The 16,941-nt window shown below is 39.9% G+C and overlaps 2 protein-coding genes and 1 long non-coding RNA gene across 3 annotated transcripts; 1 reads left to right on the top strand and 2 right to left on the bottom strand.

Annotated features, from left to right (window-relative positions):
- Positions 1-846: 846 nt before the first annotated feature.
- Positions 847-3,216, bottom strand: LOC310726082. The gene is made up of 2 exons (XR_014533636.1): positions 1,600-3,216; positions 847-1,561 (listed from the first exon to the last, which is right to left on the bottom strand). It is a non-coding gene; the product is annotated as an uncharacterized lncRNA (long non-coding RNA).
- An 814-nt stretch (positions 3,217-4,030) lies between these two features.
- Positions 4,031-4,837, bottom strand: smim20 (small integral membrane protein 20). Its single transcript, XM_083541291.1, has 3 exons — positions 4,690-4,837; positions 4,462-4,518; positions 4,031-4,261 (listed from the first exon to the last, which is right to left on the bottom strand). Exons 1-3 carry the CDS (start codon positions 4,796-4,798, stop codon positions 4,221-4,223), a joined length of 207 nt encoding a protein of 68 aa, XP_083397417.1. The 5' UTR covers positions 4,799-4,837; the 3' UTR covers positions 4,031-4,220.
- A 441-nt stretch (positions 4,838-5,278) lies between these two features.
- plaa (phospholipase A2-activating protein) lies at positions 5,279-16,771 on the top strand. The gene is made up of 14 exons (XM_083541268.1): positions 5,279-5,615; positions 7,070-7,263; positions 8,265-8,365; positions 8,475-8,595; positions 11,605-11,772; positions 12,073-12,208; positions 12,333-12,502; positions 13,188-13,336; positions 14,225-14,444; positions 14,572-14,637; positions 14,839-14,910; positions 14,981-15,088; positions 15,180-15,344; positions 16,046-16,771. Exons 1-14 carry the CDS (start codon positions 5,467-5,469, stop codon positions 16,615-16,617), a joined length of 2,391 nt encoding a protein of 796 aa, XP_083397394.1. The 5' UTR covers positions 5,279-5,466; the 3' UTR covers positions 16,618-16,771.
- The last annotated feature ends 170 nt before the right edge of the window (positions 16,772-16,941 follow it).

The following is a 16,941-nucleotide window of genomic DNA, read 5'->3' as shown; positions in this document are numbered from 1 at the left end:
ATCCAGACCAAGAAAAGAGATTGATTGCAAGCAATTCAAGTGAAGTCGTGTAAAATGGTTAGCGATTCTGAAATGTTCAATGTCATATAGTGTGCGCTCAGCTTTATTCTCTGATTTTGGCAAGTGTGCCAAGACTATCTGGTTTATGCCAAATAATTTTTTGACAGGCTGGAGAACAAAATACACAGATTAGATCATGAGCAAGGGTTAGTAGGCAAGCTGCATCTAACAGCCTTGGAGATTCACAGAGCTGCAGTGATAGACCCTACACTGAGCCCTCAATCTGGTGCATGGAGTGTGCTGTGGGATTTCAACAAAACAGCCACATTTCCATTCCGATCAGAGCTAATATTTCAGATACCTAGGTGATTACTTTATTCTGTAGGTTATTTGAGTTTATGATTTTGCAGTATAAGCAGTTACGCATCGCCAGGACAGTGATCAGGCAGTCACAGTAACAGCTAACTGGCTGAAAAGGAACCGAAAGACAAGGAACTCAGGGACTGACTCGATCAAACTGGAATACACAATCATTGTTTTTAATCATAACGCTTACATAATGTTGAATAATTACAAGTCACAAATACTCAACTTACATACTGCATAGTCATGGACAAAAAATGGGACATGGCCCAAATGACATGTATTACATTTTAAATGGTTTTAACAACAAACATTGTTCAGAAAATTAAATAAAATTAATAAACAAATGCACTCCTGAAACCTCTCGCACCACCATTTGCTTGTTTACCTTTGCTGCAAGGAAATGTATGAGGAAAAGCTAGAAACAGGGAAAATCATTTCAATAGTCTTCTTAGGCACAAAGGTAAAATGATGATAAAACCATTCTCTTTGTGATTATTTGGTTCTCTGCTACACCCAATCAATGGATTGATAAAGCAGGATCTACACTAGAGGTTTTTTCTTGCTAATTTCCTGACAAATGATTGTGTTTTGACGATCAAAAGCTTTATATTTTGCCATTTGTTTTTGGTTTTTGCCCTGAAGTGTACACTAGAGTATTAAAATGTTTGTCACTACATCACTTGTCATTGCTATTCATAAAACCTTATGTGCTTTGTGTGGTTTGGTGATGTTTTTTAGTCTAAATGTGTGCCCTCGCAGCTGTGAAATGAATCCATGTGGCGAAGCAAAGTGCAGCACCACCCATGTTGCAAAATATTTTTCTGGAAGTAGCTCGCAACAGCTTTTTTTTTTTTTTTTACAAAGAAAGAACAACATGCTAACATACCACTAGTGACAGCTTTAAGATAACTAAGTGTTCCTGAAGCAAAAATCTATTTCACAAGTCTAGTTTAATGTTTTAGGGATCTAGCTAGTCACTCTAAACACACATCCTGCCATGTTTATAGGCGTGTGTAGCAGCAGGGCCTTGGGCTTAACCATCACACAGGTGTGGGCGCACACTTGTTACCACGACAACAGGACTTGCCTAGAGCAGTGCTCAGGCCCTCGTGCGTTTTTCTCGGGTTACGGATTTCATTTCTCCCACGTTGGTTCCTGGCGAAACACAGTTCCACGTCAAAGCAATCCTACAAATCTGATCACGATGCAGCAAAAGACGAAACTATGACAAACTCAGCGAGAAGCTTGTATACTGTTGCAAACACCTGAACCAGTTTTTGAAGTGCGTTTAATCATGTGTTGTCTGATGTGATTGCAATTCTCATTTTTACACCGTAACATAACGCACGTGGTGGATCAGCTAATACGAAACAAAACCCGCTTCCAATGCGCTTATGAGGATCCACTTTCAAAACGAGCAATTCGTTCAATTCTTTTCAATTCGAACTTCATTTGTACTTCAGCCACAATCTGCAAGCTCTGGAAAATAGTTTTGGTCCAGTATGTGGGCTGTGTTTCATTGACAAAACGTGGTGCCTGAACATGGAGTTAAAGAAATTGTAATTCTGAGAATTGTTCATGATCGATTCCCAAAAGAGGGAGATAATTTATACAAATAAGAAAATTAATTTCTCGTCTATTTACATGCTATAAATCTGATGCAAACAAAACAACGTTACAAATCACTGCTTGTGTTGTGCGAGTGCTCCCTCTAGAGGGAGTCTTGCTTCATAACAAATAACATTGTGTTAGAGTTCCAGAAGTTTAGTTTTACATTTTACTTAACACGTATTACAGTTTTTCTCGGTTGCTTTGGAGCATTTCTCGAATCATCCGTAATATTTGCAAACCAGTCCAGGTCAAAACATTTTGGATAAACAGCGCAATACATTGGATTTCTTGCAAAAGCCTGTACTTTTCTCAAAATCCCAAGTTCATCTCTCAAAAGTAAGTATTTTTGTCAATGAACATCTCATTCCCATCAGAATGAAAAGTCCTTTTGTGATTGTTTACAAACGAGATCGTCAAAATGTTTAGGCAGGTTGTCAGTAAGACGGCCCACATTTTCAGGATTTCTTGATATAAACTACGGTTTGGATCGCAATGATTAAAAATGCACAAGATTTGACTTTCTTCATACAGCATCTATGAATTTCAAGCACAAATTAATGTATTTAATTGCATATTTGATTTATATTGATTACAAGAAACCGGACAGGATTCACACTTTTACTGGTTGTTCATCTATTTTCAGAAATTGTAATTCTATATTTTGTATACACTTTCCAATTAAAGGTTTATGAGATTCAGCTTTGACCTGTTTTAGAGAACTAGTTGATCATTTGTTGATCTGATGCCATACACTTCCCTTCTTCAGTGACATTCAAAATTCATCTGCGTAATTCATTCAATTCAAGTCACATTTACAAAAAAAACGGTTTAATAGAAATTTTAGATGACAGAATCTGACAACTGGTGTAACCATTTTGCCTTTAATGACTTATGCAATGAGCTGATGCCGAGATGTTTTGGGGGTTAAGACCATTCAGATGAAACTAGTATAATATATTTTGATCAACATGAACATAAACAACTAATAATGTAGAAAACAGCAGACACCTGTACAGAATCAATTAAATAAATGTACCGAAGAATTCGCAATTTGACTGAAGCAACAAGAAATGCTTCTATGATGCGAACAAGTGACTACATGGTGTGGAGGTTGAACAAGTAGTTTTCAGAATTTCATTTCTGATCTAAGAAATTCTCCAAAGCAACTGAGAAAAACTGTGATAAGTACATATTGGTGTGGTGGTCAGGTGTCAGGTGTTTTTTTTTCTTTTTTTCGGAAAGGCTCATATCAATATATATCAATATACAGTATATTCAGCTACAACCCATAAACCTAGATTTGCTCTCTGTTTAGTAATGTGAATATCACTAGCATAAGACTCTTGACTTATTTCTTGTTATGTTGAGGTTCATATTTATAGTATTATCATCTATTATATAGTATAAGCATCTCGGTTTGGTATGGTAATTGCTCCAAACAGGACTGCAAAGCCCTTCAGAGGGTAGTGTGCTTAGCAGAGCACATCTCAGGGTCTGCTCTTCGTTCTCTGCAGGATATATACATCAGTTGATGCAGAAACGGGGCTATTAAGATCATCGAGGACCCTAATCACCCCAGAAACTACTCGTCGAGTCTGCTGCCTCAGGCATGCTTTTCCGCTGTCTGCTGACCAAATCTGAGAGGCTTAGGAGCAGCTTCTTCCCACAAGCTATCATACTTCTCAATGCAAGCATGCCCTTTTAAACTATCCCATTAGTTATGCTCAGTTCTCCTTTAAAATCATACTGGTGTTCATTCTGCATTTGCGCGCAGCACTGTCTTTGTAACTTGTAATTTTCTATTTAGTCATATTTATTGAATGCACAATTTTGTGTATGTAATATATTGTGTATATAACTAGGTTTGTGACAAATGAAAAAACATACTGTATCTTGAAATCATGCAGCCGACAAAGCAGCAGACATCAGCACTCGCTTTAATAGAGCAGTCCTATGAGGGTTCAAGGGTAAGTGTAATATATATTTATTTCTTCTATTGTCTTACTATAGTCTTTTTCACAAATATTGTATGCATACTGTGATGCTGCACTCATTTGCAAACACATTCTTATAAACTTTATTCATAGAATAAAATTTCAAAGTAGTGACAGTCTGACAGCATAAGGTTTCTTTCACTCTCTCTCTCTCTCTCTCTCTCTCTCTCTCTCTCTCTCACACACACACACACAATGTCGTTGTTAAACACCTATAATCCATGAAGCTCCTCTCCTGTCCATCTTCCATCACGATTTGGGTTTAAATGGATCTGACCAGATCTTCACTCCTAATCAAACAAATCAGCATTAGAAGTTGGATGCAAAAAATACCAAAACGTAAATATCAGATATCAGTGATGTGTATTTGTGCTGTCTGATCAGGATCTGATCCAGGTGTGTGTCTCTTCATTCTTTTTATTCTCATATCAGAGTCATGATATGTGTCAGTGAGGTATTATGTTCTACTAGAAGAAAGATATTTACTCACCAACAGGTTGGACATCTGCCTGATTGATTCCAGCTCGGTTAACTTTCTGGATTTGTTCTGTAGAAGTACACATGAAGATTAGACACACCGGTGATGGTGGCAATTAAACAAACTTTGGTTTTTTTCATAGCACGAATAAGGTACTGATACGAAAATAAAAAGGGACCGGAAGAGGTGATGTGCAGGTGAGGTGGAAAAACTCTGCTTATACATTTCAACAAAACTTACTGTAATCATTTGCGTGAGTAAGTGGATGGAAAAATATTGGATAAAAAGCCGCTGCTACAGCAGTCACAAAACCTCCGAATATGAGCACTGTTACTCTTCTGTTCGCCATGTTTGTTGTCACCTGTCAGAGAAGGACGGCGCTGGCGATCTTTTTCCGGAGCAAAGTTCATATAAAGAAAAAATAAGAGACATAAAAATATTAAGGAAGATTATAAAAAAAATTTCGGGATTGAAACGATTTGAAAAATAGAATCATTTGAAATTATATGTAATTATTTATTGAGTTAATAAAAAAAAAAAAGTAAGATATATATTTTTTTCTTTTCCGGGGTAAACTTTAAGAAATATATAAACACATACAAAAAAAAGGTTTAAAATAATTCCAATTTAATACTTTTCAATACACAGTCGATTAAAAAATATAAAATATTGATTTTTTTACATTCAAAACTACCAACAATGTCAAAAATAGATTAAAAACAAAAAACACGTCATGAGGCGTGTTCCCTTTTCTTAAAACGGATTATTTATCCCCGCCCACATCAGCAAAACCTTTTGTTGATTGGCTAATGTCTTGTGAGTGCGAATTACTGGCCAATCACAGCGCAGAAGAGGCGGTCCAACCCTCTCCGGTAACTACTGCCAGGGCAGGACCCGGGCCTGTCGGAATACGAATAGAGGAACGCGCTCGTCGTTGCTGTGTCACTTCCGGGTTGTAACTGTTTAGTTTTAGCAAATTCATTTGTCATTTGATCGGTTTTGAGCTGAAGCGCCACAATGGCTTCTTGTAGCACATATCGGCTAAGTTGCACCATTCCGGGCCATAAGATGGATGTGAGGGGACTGACCACGGCGTGCTTTCCACATGGAGCTTTTGTCTCCGTGTCCAGAGACAGAACAGCCAAAGTCTGGGTGCCAGATTCAAGGTAGCCGGTTTGCTTACTGTCCATCAGCTCTTTGTTCAGTGAAGATACTGGTCCAAGAGTGTACATATACTGGTACTTATATCTAACTGGGACATAATGTAGTAACATTTACATTCTATAGAAGGAACTGGGTGTCCAAAGCTAATAGAAAGTGGAACATGGTTTTTCAGGAAACGTGTGGGATTGAAAGATCTGGTCAGATCTGGAAAACCATGGAAATAAAGATCACAATGTATGGGTTAAGATATAGGGGAGAAAAAAGGATATAGTTTTAATATGTGAAACCTCAAATTCAGCATTTCACTAGGGATGAACTGATCCCATTTGACGAAACTCAACATACATATACATGAGCTACTGACCTCCTAGATGAGGAGGCTTTTAACAGCCAGGGACTTCCACTTAAAATAAAAAAAAAAAACCACTGACCCTCTCAGTACAATTTCTATTGTTTTATACCCTTAATTACTTCACCTATGGATCCCATTTTTCCTTCAAATATCCACTGGATATATATTTATAAGCCTAGTAACTGATTGTCATGGGGTGTAGCCAAATAAAAACAAAATCCCAGACACTGTGGGGGGGTGATTATTGTACACCTTGCGGTCATGATGCAGACACACCGATCAGAATCCGAATAGGCTTTTTTTTTAAGCCAGGTTCACCAATCAGGCGTAACATTGTGACATTATAAAATTATGAGAGGTGACGTGAATAACACTGATTCTCTCATCATCATGTCACCTGTTAGTGAGTGGGGTGTATTAGGGAGAACTAAACATTTTTTGTGTTTGAAGCAGGAAAAATGGGCGAGCGTAAGGATTAGAGCGAGTTTGACAAGAGCTAAATTGTGATGACTAGACGACTGGGTCAGAGCATCTCCAAAACTGCAGCTCTTGTCAGGTGATCTCGGTCTGCAGTGGTCAGTTTCTATCAAAAGTGCTATCTATCGAAGGCTGGCCCGTGTGGGCCAATCCAACAGATAAACTACTGTAGTTGAATTGCTGAAGAAGTTAATGCTGTTAATGCGTGGACCAACTCAATGTTAGGCAGGTGGTCAAGATGTTTTGCCTGATCGGTGTATGACTGAGCATACAAGGAATTTGTTTTTGGTTTAGACCTAGACTGAACAAAACATGGACTAATCCAAACATAAGTACATTGACCAAGCCATTAGTCCATGACAGAAAGTGATGTAGCACAAAAGTAAAAGGTGTAGAGGGGCTGTAGTATACATTTACTCTGTAGAATATGCAAACGCTACAAGGTGTGATTTAGTTTTTTAGGCATGTATCATGATATTAGCTACAAACATCCCAGTGTAAAATCTTAAAAAAAAAAAATAAAAATTCTGTCTTATGAATAATCAAAGATCTTGCTGTGAAGCTGAAGTAGTGTGAAAGACAAACAAAACGATATCATCTCATACTCTGTGATTTCCTGTCATGTAGCGAGAGCAGGGGCTACACAGAGATGCACTGCATGAACGGCCACAACAACTTCGTGTCCTGTGTGTGCATCATCGCTCCAAATGAGACCTACCCCCGTGGCCTCATCGCCACTGGCAGCAGTGACCACAACATCTGCATCTTCTCTCTGGATAGGGTGGATCCGCTCTTCACGCTCAAGGGCCACAAAAACACAGGTGTGTGTTTATTTATTAAATTTTTTTACAGTAGGTGTGTCCAGTTGTGCTACTCAGTCAGCGATTTTCCTGCTTTAATACATCTGATCTGAATTCACAATTCGTCCTCAGGAAGTGTGTTTGTGTGTGTCAGAGTGAAATCTGCTTTAAGTCACAAGCAAGCAGATTATTCAAACACAATACACTTTAATTTAGGGTATAATGGGTGTGTCAAGATATAATCATTACCAGCTTTTAACATCATCCCCAGCTGGAAAGAGCTCTGTGTGTGTATATAGATGACACATTCGAGGCACACAGAGATGATAAATTTTTTTTTTACAGTGCATCAGGAAAGTATTCACAGCATTTCTGCAAACAAGAACGGGAGACACTACCCAGGTGCGCCAAGCTTGTAGCATAATAATCAAAAACACCCGAGGCCGTCATTGGTGCCAAAGGTGCTTCAATACTATATTGAGCAAAGGCAAAGATCTGAAACACACTTCTTTCCTGTTGTCATTCTGGGGTATCGTTAGTAGTATTTTGAGAAAAATAATGAATTGAATCCATTTTGGTGTAAGCGAAGCGCTGCGAATACTTTCCAGATGCACTGTAAGAAAAGCCTAATAGTACGAATGTAAAAAAAAAGAAAGAGATTTGCAAAAAAGAAAGAACGCAGATCATTTTGGCGATTTGCTAACGGTAAATTTAGAAACGCGTTCAAAAAGAACGCTAGCTAGATTATTAGATCATCTCTCAAACTTTCGCTAGAATTATCACACTTATAGCAATGCAGACAGTCCAGTTCCAGATTAGTTATGTATTTTTTTTATATTACATTTGAGGAACATGCACTTAACTAAATCGAGATCTTTCAGGACTTTTAATAAACCAAATATAACCTAATGGCATTGATTGCTGATATTGTATTCCTGACCTGTTTGGGATTTAAATCATAAAGTAGGGACACCCGGAGCAGATTTTCAACAGACACTAACAACACTTTTGCTGCGCCACAGTGTGTTCGCTCTCAGCTGGAAAGTTCGGGACGTTGCTCAGTGGATCGTGGGACACAACTGCCAAAGTCTGGCTTAGTGACAAGTGTATGATGACCTTACAGGTAAGCTCACGTCGATCAGTTTAATAGATGGAAATGGGTATTTACAGTAAAGGTATAAACATGCATTTTTGTTTTATTCATTTATTTTTTTAATCTTGCTTGATGGAAGGGTCACACAGCAACAGTGTGGGCAGTTGTCATTTTGCCAGAGCAGGGTCTTATGCTCACAGGATCTGCTGACAAAACCATTAAACTCTGGAAAGCAGGCCGTTGTGAGAGAACATACTCGGGTGAGTGTTCATTTCTTTTCTTTTTCCTTTTTTTTTTGTGTAATGTGTAGGTATGTGTAATTTTTAGTTTTTGTATTTATTATTTTTTTTTTAAATGTAGAGCGTTTACCGAATTTATATTTCTAAAATAAAACATGAGCGAGAACACACACATTCAATGCAAAACCACAAATAGTTTTTTTTTTTTTTTTTTTTTTTTTACCACAAATTGTATTTTCTGATAACAGCAACAAGAGTCCTGTTTTACATTATAACAGTAAATAGTCATTCCCTCACCAAATAGTAATTTTGAAGTGTGACTGTTTTGCATCTTTCTTCTTCTTCTTTCGGCTTCTCCCATTAGGGGTCGCCACATCGCATCATCCTTCTTCATACCCCCCTGTCCTCTACATCTGCCTCTTTCAAACCAACTACCTGCATGTCTTCCCTCACCACATCCATAAACCTCCTCCTTGGTCTTCCTCTTTTCCTCCTTCCTGGTGGCTCCATCCTCAGCATTCTCCTACCGATATACCCCATGTCCCTCCTCCCTCATTTCCAAACCATCTCAGTCTCACCTCCCTCACCTTGTCTCCAAAACGTCCTACACCCTCCCTCTAATAAACTAATTTCTAATCCTGTCCATCCTTGTCACTCCCAAACAAAACCTCAACATTTACATTTACGTTTGTGCATTTAGCAGACTCCCTTATCCAGAGCGATGTACAAAAGTGCTTTGAGTCTCTAAACTCTTTGAGTCTCTCAACATCTTCAGCTCTGCTACCTCCAGCTCCACCTCCTGTCTTTTACTCAATGCCACTGTCTCTAAACCATACAACATCTCAGGTCTCACCACAGTCCTATAAACTTTCCCTTTCACTCTTGCAGATACTCTTCTATCACAAATCACTTTTGCTATCACTCTTCTCCACCCACTCCACCCTGCCTGCACTCTTTTCTTTACTTCTCTAACACACTCTCCATTACTTTGCACTGTTGACACCAGGTACTTGAACTCCTCCACCTCCTCCACCTCTTCTCCCTGCAACCGCACCACTCCACTGCCCTCCCTCTCATTCACTCACATTTCCTCTGTCTTACTCCTATTGACTTTCATTCCCCTTCTCTCCAGTGCATACCTCCACCTCTCCAGGCTCTTCTCAACCTGATCTCTACTCTCCACACAAATCACAATATCATCTGCAAACATAGTTTATGGAGACTCCTGTCTGACCTCGTCCGTCAACCTGTCCATCACCACTGCAAACAGGAAAGGGCTCAGAGCTGATCCTTGATGCAGTCCAACCTCCACCTTGAACCAGTCTGTCGTTCCTACTGGACACTTTACTGCTGTCACACTGTCCTCATACATGTCCTGCACCACCCTCACATACTTCTCTGACACACCTGACTTCCTCATACAATACCACAACTCCTCTCTAGGCACCCTGTCGTACCATCCTACAGACCACCATCCGATGCTGTCTAGCTCCACTATCCCCTGCCAACACCTTAGAGTCTTCAATCTCCTTTAGGTTGCATCTCCTGCATAGAACATCGTCCACCTGTGTGCACCTTCCTCCACTCTTATAGATCACCCTATGATCCTTCTTCTTCTTAAAATAAGTATTCACCACTGCCATTTCCATCCTTTTAGCAAAATATACCACCATCTGCCCTTCCACATTCCTCTCCTTAAGGCCATACCTACCCATCACCTCCTCATCACCTCTGTTCCTTTCACCTACATGCCCATTAAAGTCTGCCCCAATCACCAATCTTTTATTCCTAGGTTCACCTTCTACCGCTTCATCTAACTCAACTAATTTTTCCTTCTTCTCACAACCCACTTATGGAGCATAAGCACTGATGACATTTATTTAACATTTGCATCTGTCTTATTTGCCCCAATGGCTTCAAGTAGATCTGTATTGACACACTGAAGCTCCGCATACATCCAGATTGGTGTAAATGCGACCGTAACTTGGAGCCTGTGCGTGTCTGTTTATGTACGTTGAGGTAAACATTTTAGCAGAGAGGGAACTGTTAGAGAAATGCAAATTAAGCAAACCGTAATCAGCCAAATAATTACTTCAGCTTATACTGGTTTGAGTATTTCTATAGGTGCTGATCTCCTAGGATTTTCACACACAACATGGAAATGTCTTGTTGACGAGAAAGATCAACAGAGAACGGCTTGACTGGTCGGAGTTGACATAAAGTTTACAGTAACTCAGAGTTTGTACAATTGTGGTGAGCAGAAAAGCATCTGCAGGATGCACAACATGCTAGAGGCAGACTAATTACACCAGCGGAGCATCACTCTGGCTTTCACTTCTTTCAGCCAATACAAGAAATGTGGACTTAAATCTGAATCCAGTTGAACAGCTTTGGGATTTTGGTGGATCGAGAGGTTCACAGCAGGAAAGTGCACCTGAAACATCTGCAGGACTGGCAAGATAACAAGCATGTCGACATGGTCAAGAATATCCAAGGAATAATTCCAAGGTTCTTGTAGACTCCATGTAGTGAAGCAGAATGTTTTAAGTCAAAACCGAGGCTCTTTCCAGTATTAATATAGTGTTCCTAATAAAATGCCCAGTGAGAGTACATGCAGTAATACTGAATGGAAGTTTAGACAGTAGTCTATTTATGTCTTAATTACAAGCAAGGCATTAATATAGTTTAAAGCAGCAGTCCCCAACCTTTATCGAGGACCATGGATCATGGGGGTCTGGGGGGAGGTTCATATGCTGTTCCACACAGTAACATGCATATTATATTATTATTACACACACATGATTTAATGATAATTTTTATTTATCTATTTATTATCTATTAATTTTTTTTTTTTTAAACAAAACACCCTGCAGACTGCAAAAGTCAATAAAATGGACATAAATTAAAAATTTAAAGGTTCTTATTTTTTCTGTGTGTCCCGGTACAAAATGATCCACTGCCTGGTGATTAGGGAGCCCAGTTTAAAGTGTGCAACTATTTAGAAAGTTTACCACTAGTTTTGTATTGCAGGTCATGAGGACTGCGTCCGAGGACTGGCTGTGCTGAACAACCTGGAGTTTTTCTCCTGTAGCAACGACGCCAGCATCAGACGATGGATGGTAACCGGAGAATGCGTTCAAGTCTATTACAGTCACACCAACTACATCTACAGTTTGGCGGTCTTCTCCAATGGAAAAGGTGCAGGGGCAGTTTTTTTTTTTTTTTTTTTGAGTAAAATACGTACGTATGAATTACATTCATGAGTGTGGACTTATGAATATGCTTGAGTATGAAGCCAATGAGAAGGGAAGGATGTAGGTTAACCAGCAGAATAACCATATGTAGGCAAACATGGAAAATGAAAAGGTGGTCATCACGTGTTCTGGATTCTCTACCATTATCTAATCAGTTCACAGTAAAAATATTTCATTAGTTTTTTCTTAATTTACAGGACATTTTTTTGTGGACATTCCTGAAATTTTTTTCATTTTCTGTTAGACTTCGTAAGTACAGGAGAAGACCGGACAGTTCGTATCTGGAAAAATGGTGAATGCGCTCAGACTATCTGTCTGCCTGCGCAGTCGGTCTGGTGCTGCTGTTTGCTGCCCAACGGAGACATTGTTGTAGGGTCGAGGTACAGTATCATCTACACTCTCAGATCAACACATTAATCTAAATTCAGAGCACTAGGGTGCTACAAGGGGGCTTTGTAGTTTGGATAAGTGAAGGCATTACTGACATCGTTTCGTTTTTCACAGCGACGGTGCGATCCGAGTGTTTACTGAGAGCGAGGAACGTGTAGCGAGTGCTCAGGATCTGCAAGCTTTCGAAGAAGAGCTCTCCAAATCCACCATTAACCCCATGGGTGGAGACCTTGGAGACATCAATGTAGAGGAGTTACCAGGCAGAGAGCATTTAAATGAATCCGGTGAGCAGAGCTTGTATACGCTTCAGTGGTAACTACATGGGAAATTTCTTTGATTTCTACTGCATTATACTGCACTACCACATCACATACTCACATGTGTCTGTTTCTCATTGTGTCTCTGGTCACCTTAAATAGAGATTCATTTAGAATGTAAATTGCTTTTGAATGTACTCTTTTTATACTCTTTGTTGCTGTAATATGTGAGTTTCTTATCTATCTATCTATCTATCTATCTATCTATCTATCTATCTATCTATCTATCTATCTATCTATCTATCTATCTATCTATCTATCTATCTATCTATCTATCTATCTATCTATCTATCTATCTATCTATCTATCTATCTATCTATTCTAGTCATAAGTATGGGTTTGTGCTGTTTCAGCATCGCATTCCACATTTAGTCCAGAATTTGCTCTTATAATTCCCTCTACAAATCTGGTCTGGGGTGCAGTCAGCATTCCAGTTCATCCCAAAGGTGTTTTTAAGTGTTGCCATTAAGATCTTCCTCTTCAGAGCATGTGAACCATATCTTCATGAAGCTCTCTTTGACATGCTGGAACAAGTTTGGGTTCCAGCCTTGAGCTTTGTGGTAACAGTTTGGAGAAGAACCACATATTGTCCGTCCATCCATCCATCTCAAATGAAGGTAGCTTGAAAGGTATATTGTGTTTTTGTGTTCAGGGCATCGTGATGGTCAGACACGGCTCATAAAGGAGGGCAGTAATGTCGAGGCGTACCAGTGGAGCATGAATGACAGCCGCTGGGTGAAGATTGGAGATGTGGTGGGCGGCTCCTCCAAGAACTCCGGCACTGTAATGTATGAGGGCAAGGTAGGTAACCATACATTTACAACCTAGTTAGACATCATGATCTTATAGGAATGAAAAGAGTACCGTAATTTCCAGACTACTTTTTTCCCACGCTTTGAACAATGAAGCGGCTTATTTATAGATTTTCCCCGGGTTTTTCCTGGTTTCACAAGCTTCATGCCACCAAAAACCTGAGCCCCGTAACATTAGACCAATGAAATTGCCGAACGGGTTCAGGTGACCCAATGAAACTCTTTGTATTAAATCGAGCGCGCTCCAACTGAATCGACCCGCATGAGATCATAAATATGGATGAGGTTTGACCTGCCTCTCACTCGGACTGTCAACAGTAAATGCGAATCATCAGGCACACTGAAAACAACCAGGCATCAAAAACGCACTTCAGCTGTCTTCTGCGCTGCACGGCATCAGAAGAAAAGCTTCACCAATGCTGATTTTTAAACGCACGACGATGCCAAAAGAGAAACTCCCGAGAGAAATTGTTGTGAAAGTCAACAAAAAAGGATGGATAACGGAATCCTAATGAATGAGCCTAATGAATGAACCGCTGACGCAGTGTTATGGCAAGCGACCGGGTGGCTAGTCTTTGACATTAGAGATTAGATTTGTGAATGGATTTGAAGCCACCAGGGAATAAGAGTAGAGTTATTGCTCAGGTATTGTGGTGTCTGATGATCTTTCATTAAGAAGGTAGTGCTTACGTTATAGAACCTTATTAAGTCTCACATATTTTAAGCGTGCAATATATTTTTTTGCCCAAAAACTGATTTGATATTTAAGCTTACAGCTGAGAATAAATATCAAGGCTGGTTGTGTAGGATTCAAATGTGTGCAAAGTATCCGAATGAATGATCCATGTGAAACATGTGCACTCTTACCCTCACACAGGAATATGACTTTGTTTTCACCATTGATTTAAACGAGGGCGGGCCCTCTATGAAACTGCCCTATAACGTGAGCGATGACCCCTGGCTGGCAGCACACAACTTTCTGCAGAAGAATGACCTGAACCCCATGTTCCTGGACCAGGTGGCTAACTTCATCATCGAAAACACCAAGGGGCACACGCTGGGTCCAGAACCAGCCTCAGCTGTTGATCCATTTACAGGCAAGCTGCTCACTGCTTACTGCCCATGTAGAATCGTTTTAGGAAGTTAAAAACCTATTAATGACCTATTTCTTATAGATTCATTTCTTGATTTAGATTTTTCCTCTGTGGCCTTTATTTACTGTAGGTTCAGGACGTTATATTCCTGGGTCAGGAGACCCAAGACAAGGCTTTGGAACAGACCCTTTCACAGGTATTGTTACCTATTTTAAGGAACTCAACAATTTTGATATATGAGCTGGAAATGAAGGGTCCATTACTATTTAATAAAAAAAAAATGTTTTGATCCCTTTTCATAAAATCAGCTCATTTTTTCCTGTATATTGGCAAATCTCTGTTTATAACACTAATATTCTGATGATGGAATAAGATGAATATGTATGTGTTTTTGTAGGTGCTGGGCGATACATACCCGGATCAGGACCTGCACCTAGAGGATCTGCAGGTGTTGCTGATCCCTTCACAGGTTGGGCAATATCCTAAAACTCTCCCAGACTGTGTAGAAACGCATCCCAATATGTCTCTTGTGTATACAGGTGGGAGCGCGTACTCTTCTGCTGCTCTCCAGAAGTCCGTCGCAAATATTTATTTCCCCAAAACAGACGGAGTTATATTTGAGCAGGCCAATGCTGCACAGATCACTGGTAAGTCTTCTGCTCAAAGCAAAATTATCCTCAGATAAAAGATTTATCGATTTATGAAATAAAGGGAAGTTCATAAATATGTACATGTTAGCTAAGCTGCGGGAGCTAAACGCCAACGCCCCGGAGGACCACAGGCTGACTGATGAGGTGGTAAACAGTCTGGAGAAGCTGCTGCTCACAGTCACGGACAAGACCCAAGATCAGCCTACAGCAGAACAAATCAGCATCCTCTGGAGGACCAGCCACTGGCCTGAAGGTAGTTCACATATAATATACCGTTTGTCCTCATTACATCGTCGTACATGACTCCTAGTTCAAATTGATGTTGTTAGGAAAAACGTTGCAGAGCTTGACGGCATCCCGACCACTTTAATTTGTACCAAACAGCACCAAAAGGCATCATAGCGTGGAAATAAATAACAATTACAAATTCTAAACATTTTGTTTTTATTTTATGTGCTGAATGTCTATCATCCGTGCTGTTGACTTCGTCCACATGCCAACTCTATACTACATTAGGGCTGCAACAATTCCTCGAGAAATTTTCTTTCTTTTTTTTTTTTTTTTTTTTGAAGTTGATTTTTATTTTATTTTTTTCTATTCGCATTTTGATGTAATATGGCAATTAATCGAACTAAATTTCCGCACAATGTAAATTTTTGTTAAAAAAAATAAATAATAATAATTATTTGTTCGTTTTAAGAGACCCGTCCAATTTTCTCTTGTATGTTTAGTATTGCGCTTTAATGAAGGAAAATGTACTTCTTATCCGATTAATCGATGGAATAATCAGTAGAATATGCAATGCTTTACTGTTTTATTTTTCTAGTTTTTCATATTTGTACAGCAGCTGCACACCATGATTTAAATTCCTTGTACATGCAACCTGTGATGCTTGGCAATGGAGATAATTTTTTTATGATTTGTAATATTGATGGTTTCTATATCTCTTCACAGACATCGTCTTCCCCGTGCTGGACATCCTGCGCATGGCAGTGCGCCACCCTGAGATCAATGCTGAAATGTGTGGAGGAACGGAGGGTGCCAGTCTGTGTAACCACCTGTTAGGCCTCATGTCTCCAGATGGCCGAGCAGCCAATCAAATGCTGGCTTTGCGTACGTTGTGTAACTGTTTCTCTGGTTCCCGTGGCCGCTCTCTGCTCCTGGATCAGAGGGAAGCGGTGCTTTCCCGGGCCGTCGAGCTCCGTTCTGTCTGCAATAAAAAAATCCACGTGGCGTTGGCCACTCTGGTGCTGAACTACACTGCCGTGCTTCACGGCCAAGATGTTGAGATCGAGGCCAAAGCCCAGTGTTTATCAGTGGCTAGCAGTGCCCTGGAGGTCGTGCAGGACAAAGAGGCTGTGTTTAGGCTGCTAGTAGCACTTGGAACTACAGTATCCGGAGACAACACAGCCAAGGATCTGGCACGCTCGCTAGGAGTGGCATCGCAGATCACAAAGTATGCCACTGTATCTGACCCGCCTAAACTGGGGGAGTGCTGTCGACTGCTGCTGGATGAACTGCAGTGACCTCACACCGAGCGCATATCTGACTGCAACCCTTTTACATGATCCTCTTACGTTGTAGCCGCTCAGCACTTAGTTTCTGTTTAACCTGTTCTTCTTCCTGGTGATGAATGACTGAACGAATGCATGGTATGAATAAAACAAATATGTAGAGTAATCCTTCCTAATGCAATGTCATTTGATCCTGTTATCCGTCCATCAGGATTATAAGGTGGAGAAAGTATGGGGGTGAATGCCTGCAAATCAAATCTTGTGTGTATGTATATTTGTATTTATACATTTTATATATAATGTGTGCGCGTGTCTTAACTATACGCACGCACGCAC

The sequence above is a fragment of the Silurus aristotelis genome (genome assembly GCF_946808225.1).
Source record: "Silurus aristotelis genome assembly, chromosome: 5".
Taxonomy (NCBI): Eukaryota; Metazoa; Chordata; class Actinopteri; order Siluriformes; family Siluridae; genus Silurus; species Silurus aristotelis.
The sequence above is the reverse complement of the archived record's forward strand: the minus strand, read 5'-3'. Positions and strand labels throughout refer to the sequence as shown.

Bases quoted from the DNA above. Each gene is read 5' to 3' on its own strand.
- smim20 (XM_083541291.1), bottom strand. From the start codon at position 4,798: ATGGCGAACAGAAGAGTAACAGTGCTCATATTCGGAGGTTTTGTGACT. The intron at 4,519-4,689 runs GTAAGTTTTGTT...GTACTTCTACAG, and splicing joins TACTCACGCAAATGATTACA to AACAAATCCAGAAAGTTAAC. The intron at 4,262-4,461 runs GTGAGTAAATAT...TTGTTTGATTAG, and splicing joins GGCAGATGTCCAACCTGTTG to GAGTGAAGATCTGGTCAGAT.
- plaa (XM_083541268.1), top strand. From the start codon at position 5,467: ATGGCTTCTTGTAGCACATATCGGCTAAGTTGCACCATTCCGGGCCAT. The intron at 12,503-13,187 runs GTGAGCAGAGCT...TTTTGTGTTCAG, and splicing joins AGAGCATTTAAATGAATCCG to GGCATCGTGATGGTCAGACA. The intron at 14,638-14,838 runs GTATTGTTACCT...GTGTTTTTGTAG, and splicing joins TGGAACAGACCCTTTCACAG to GTGCTGGGCGATACATACCC.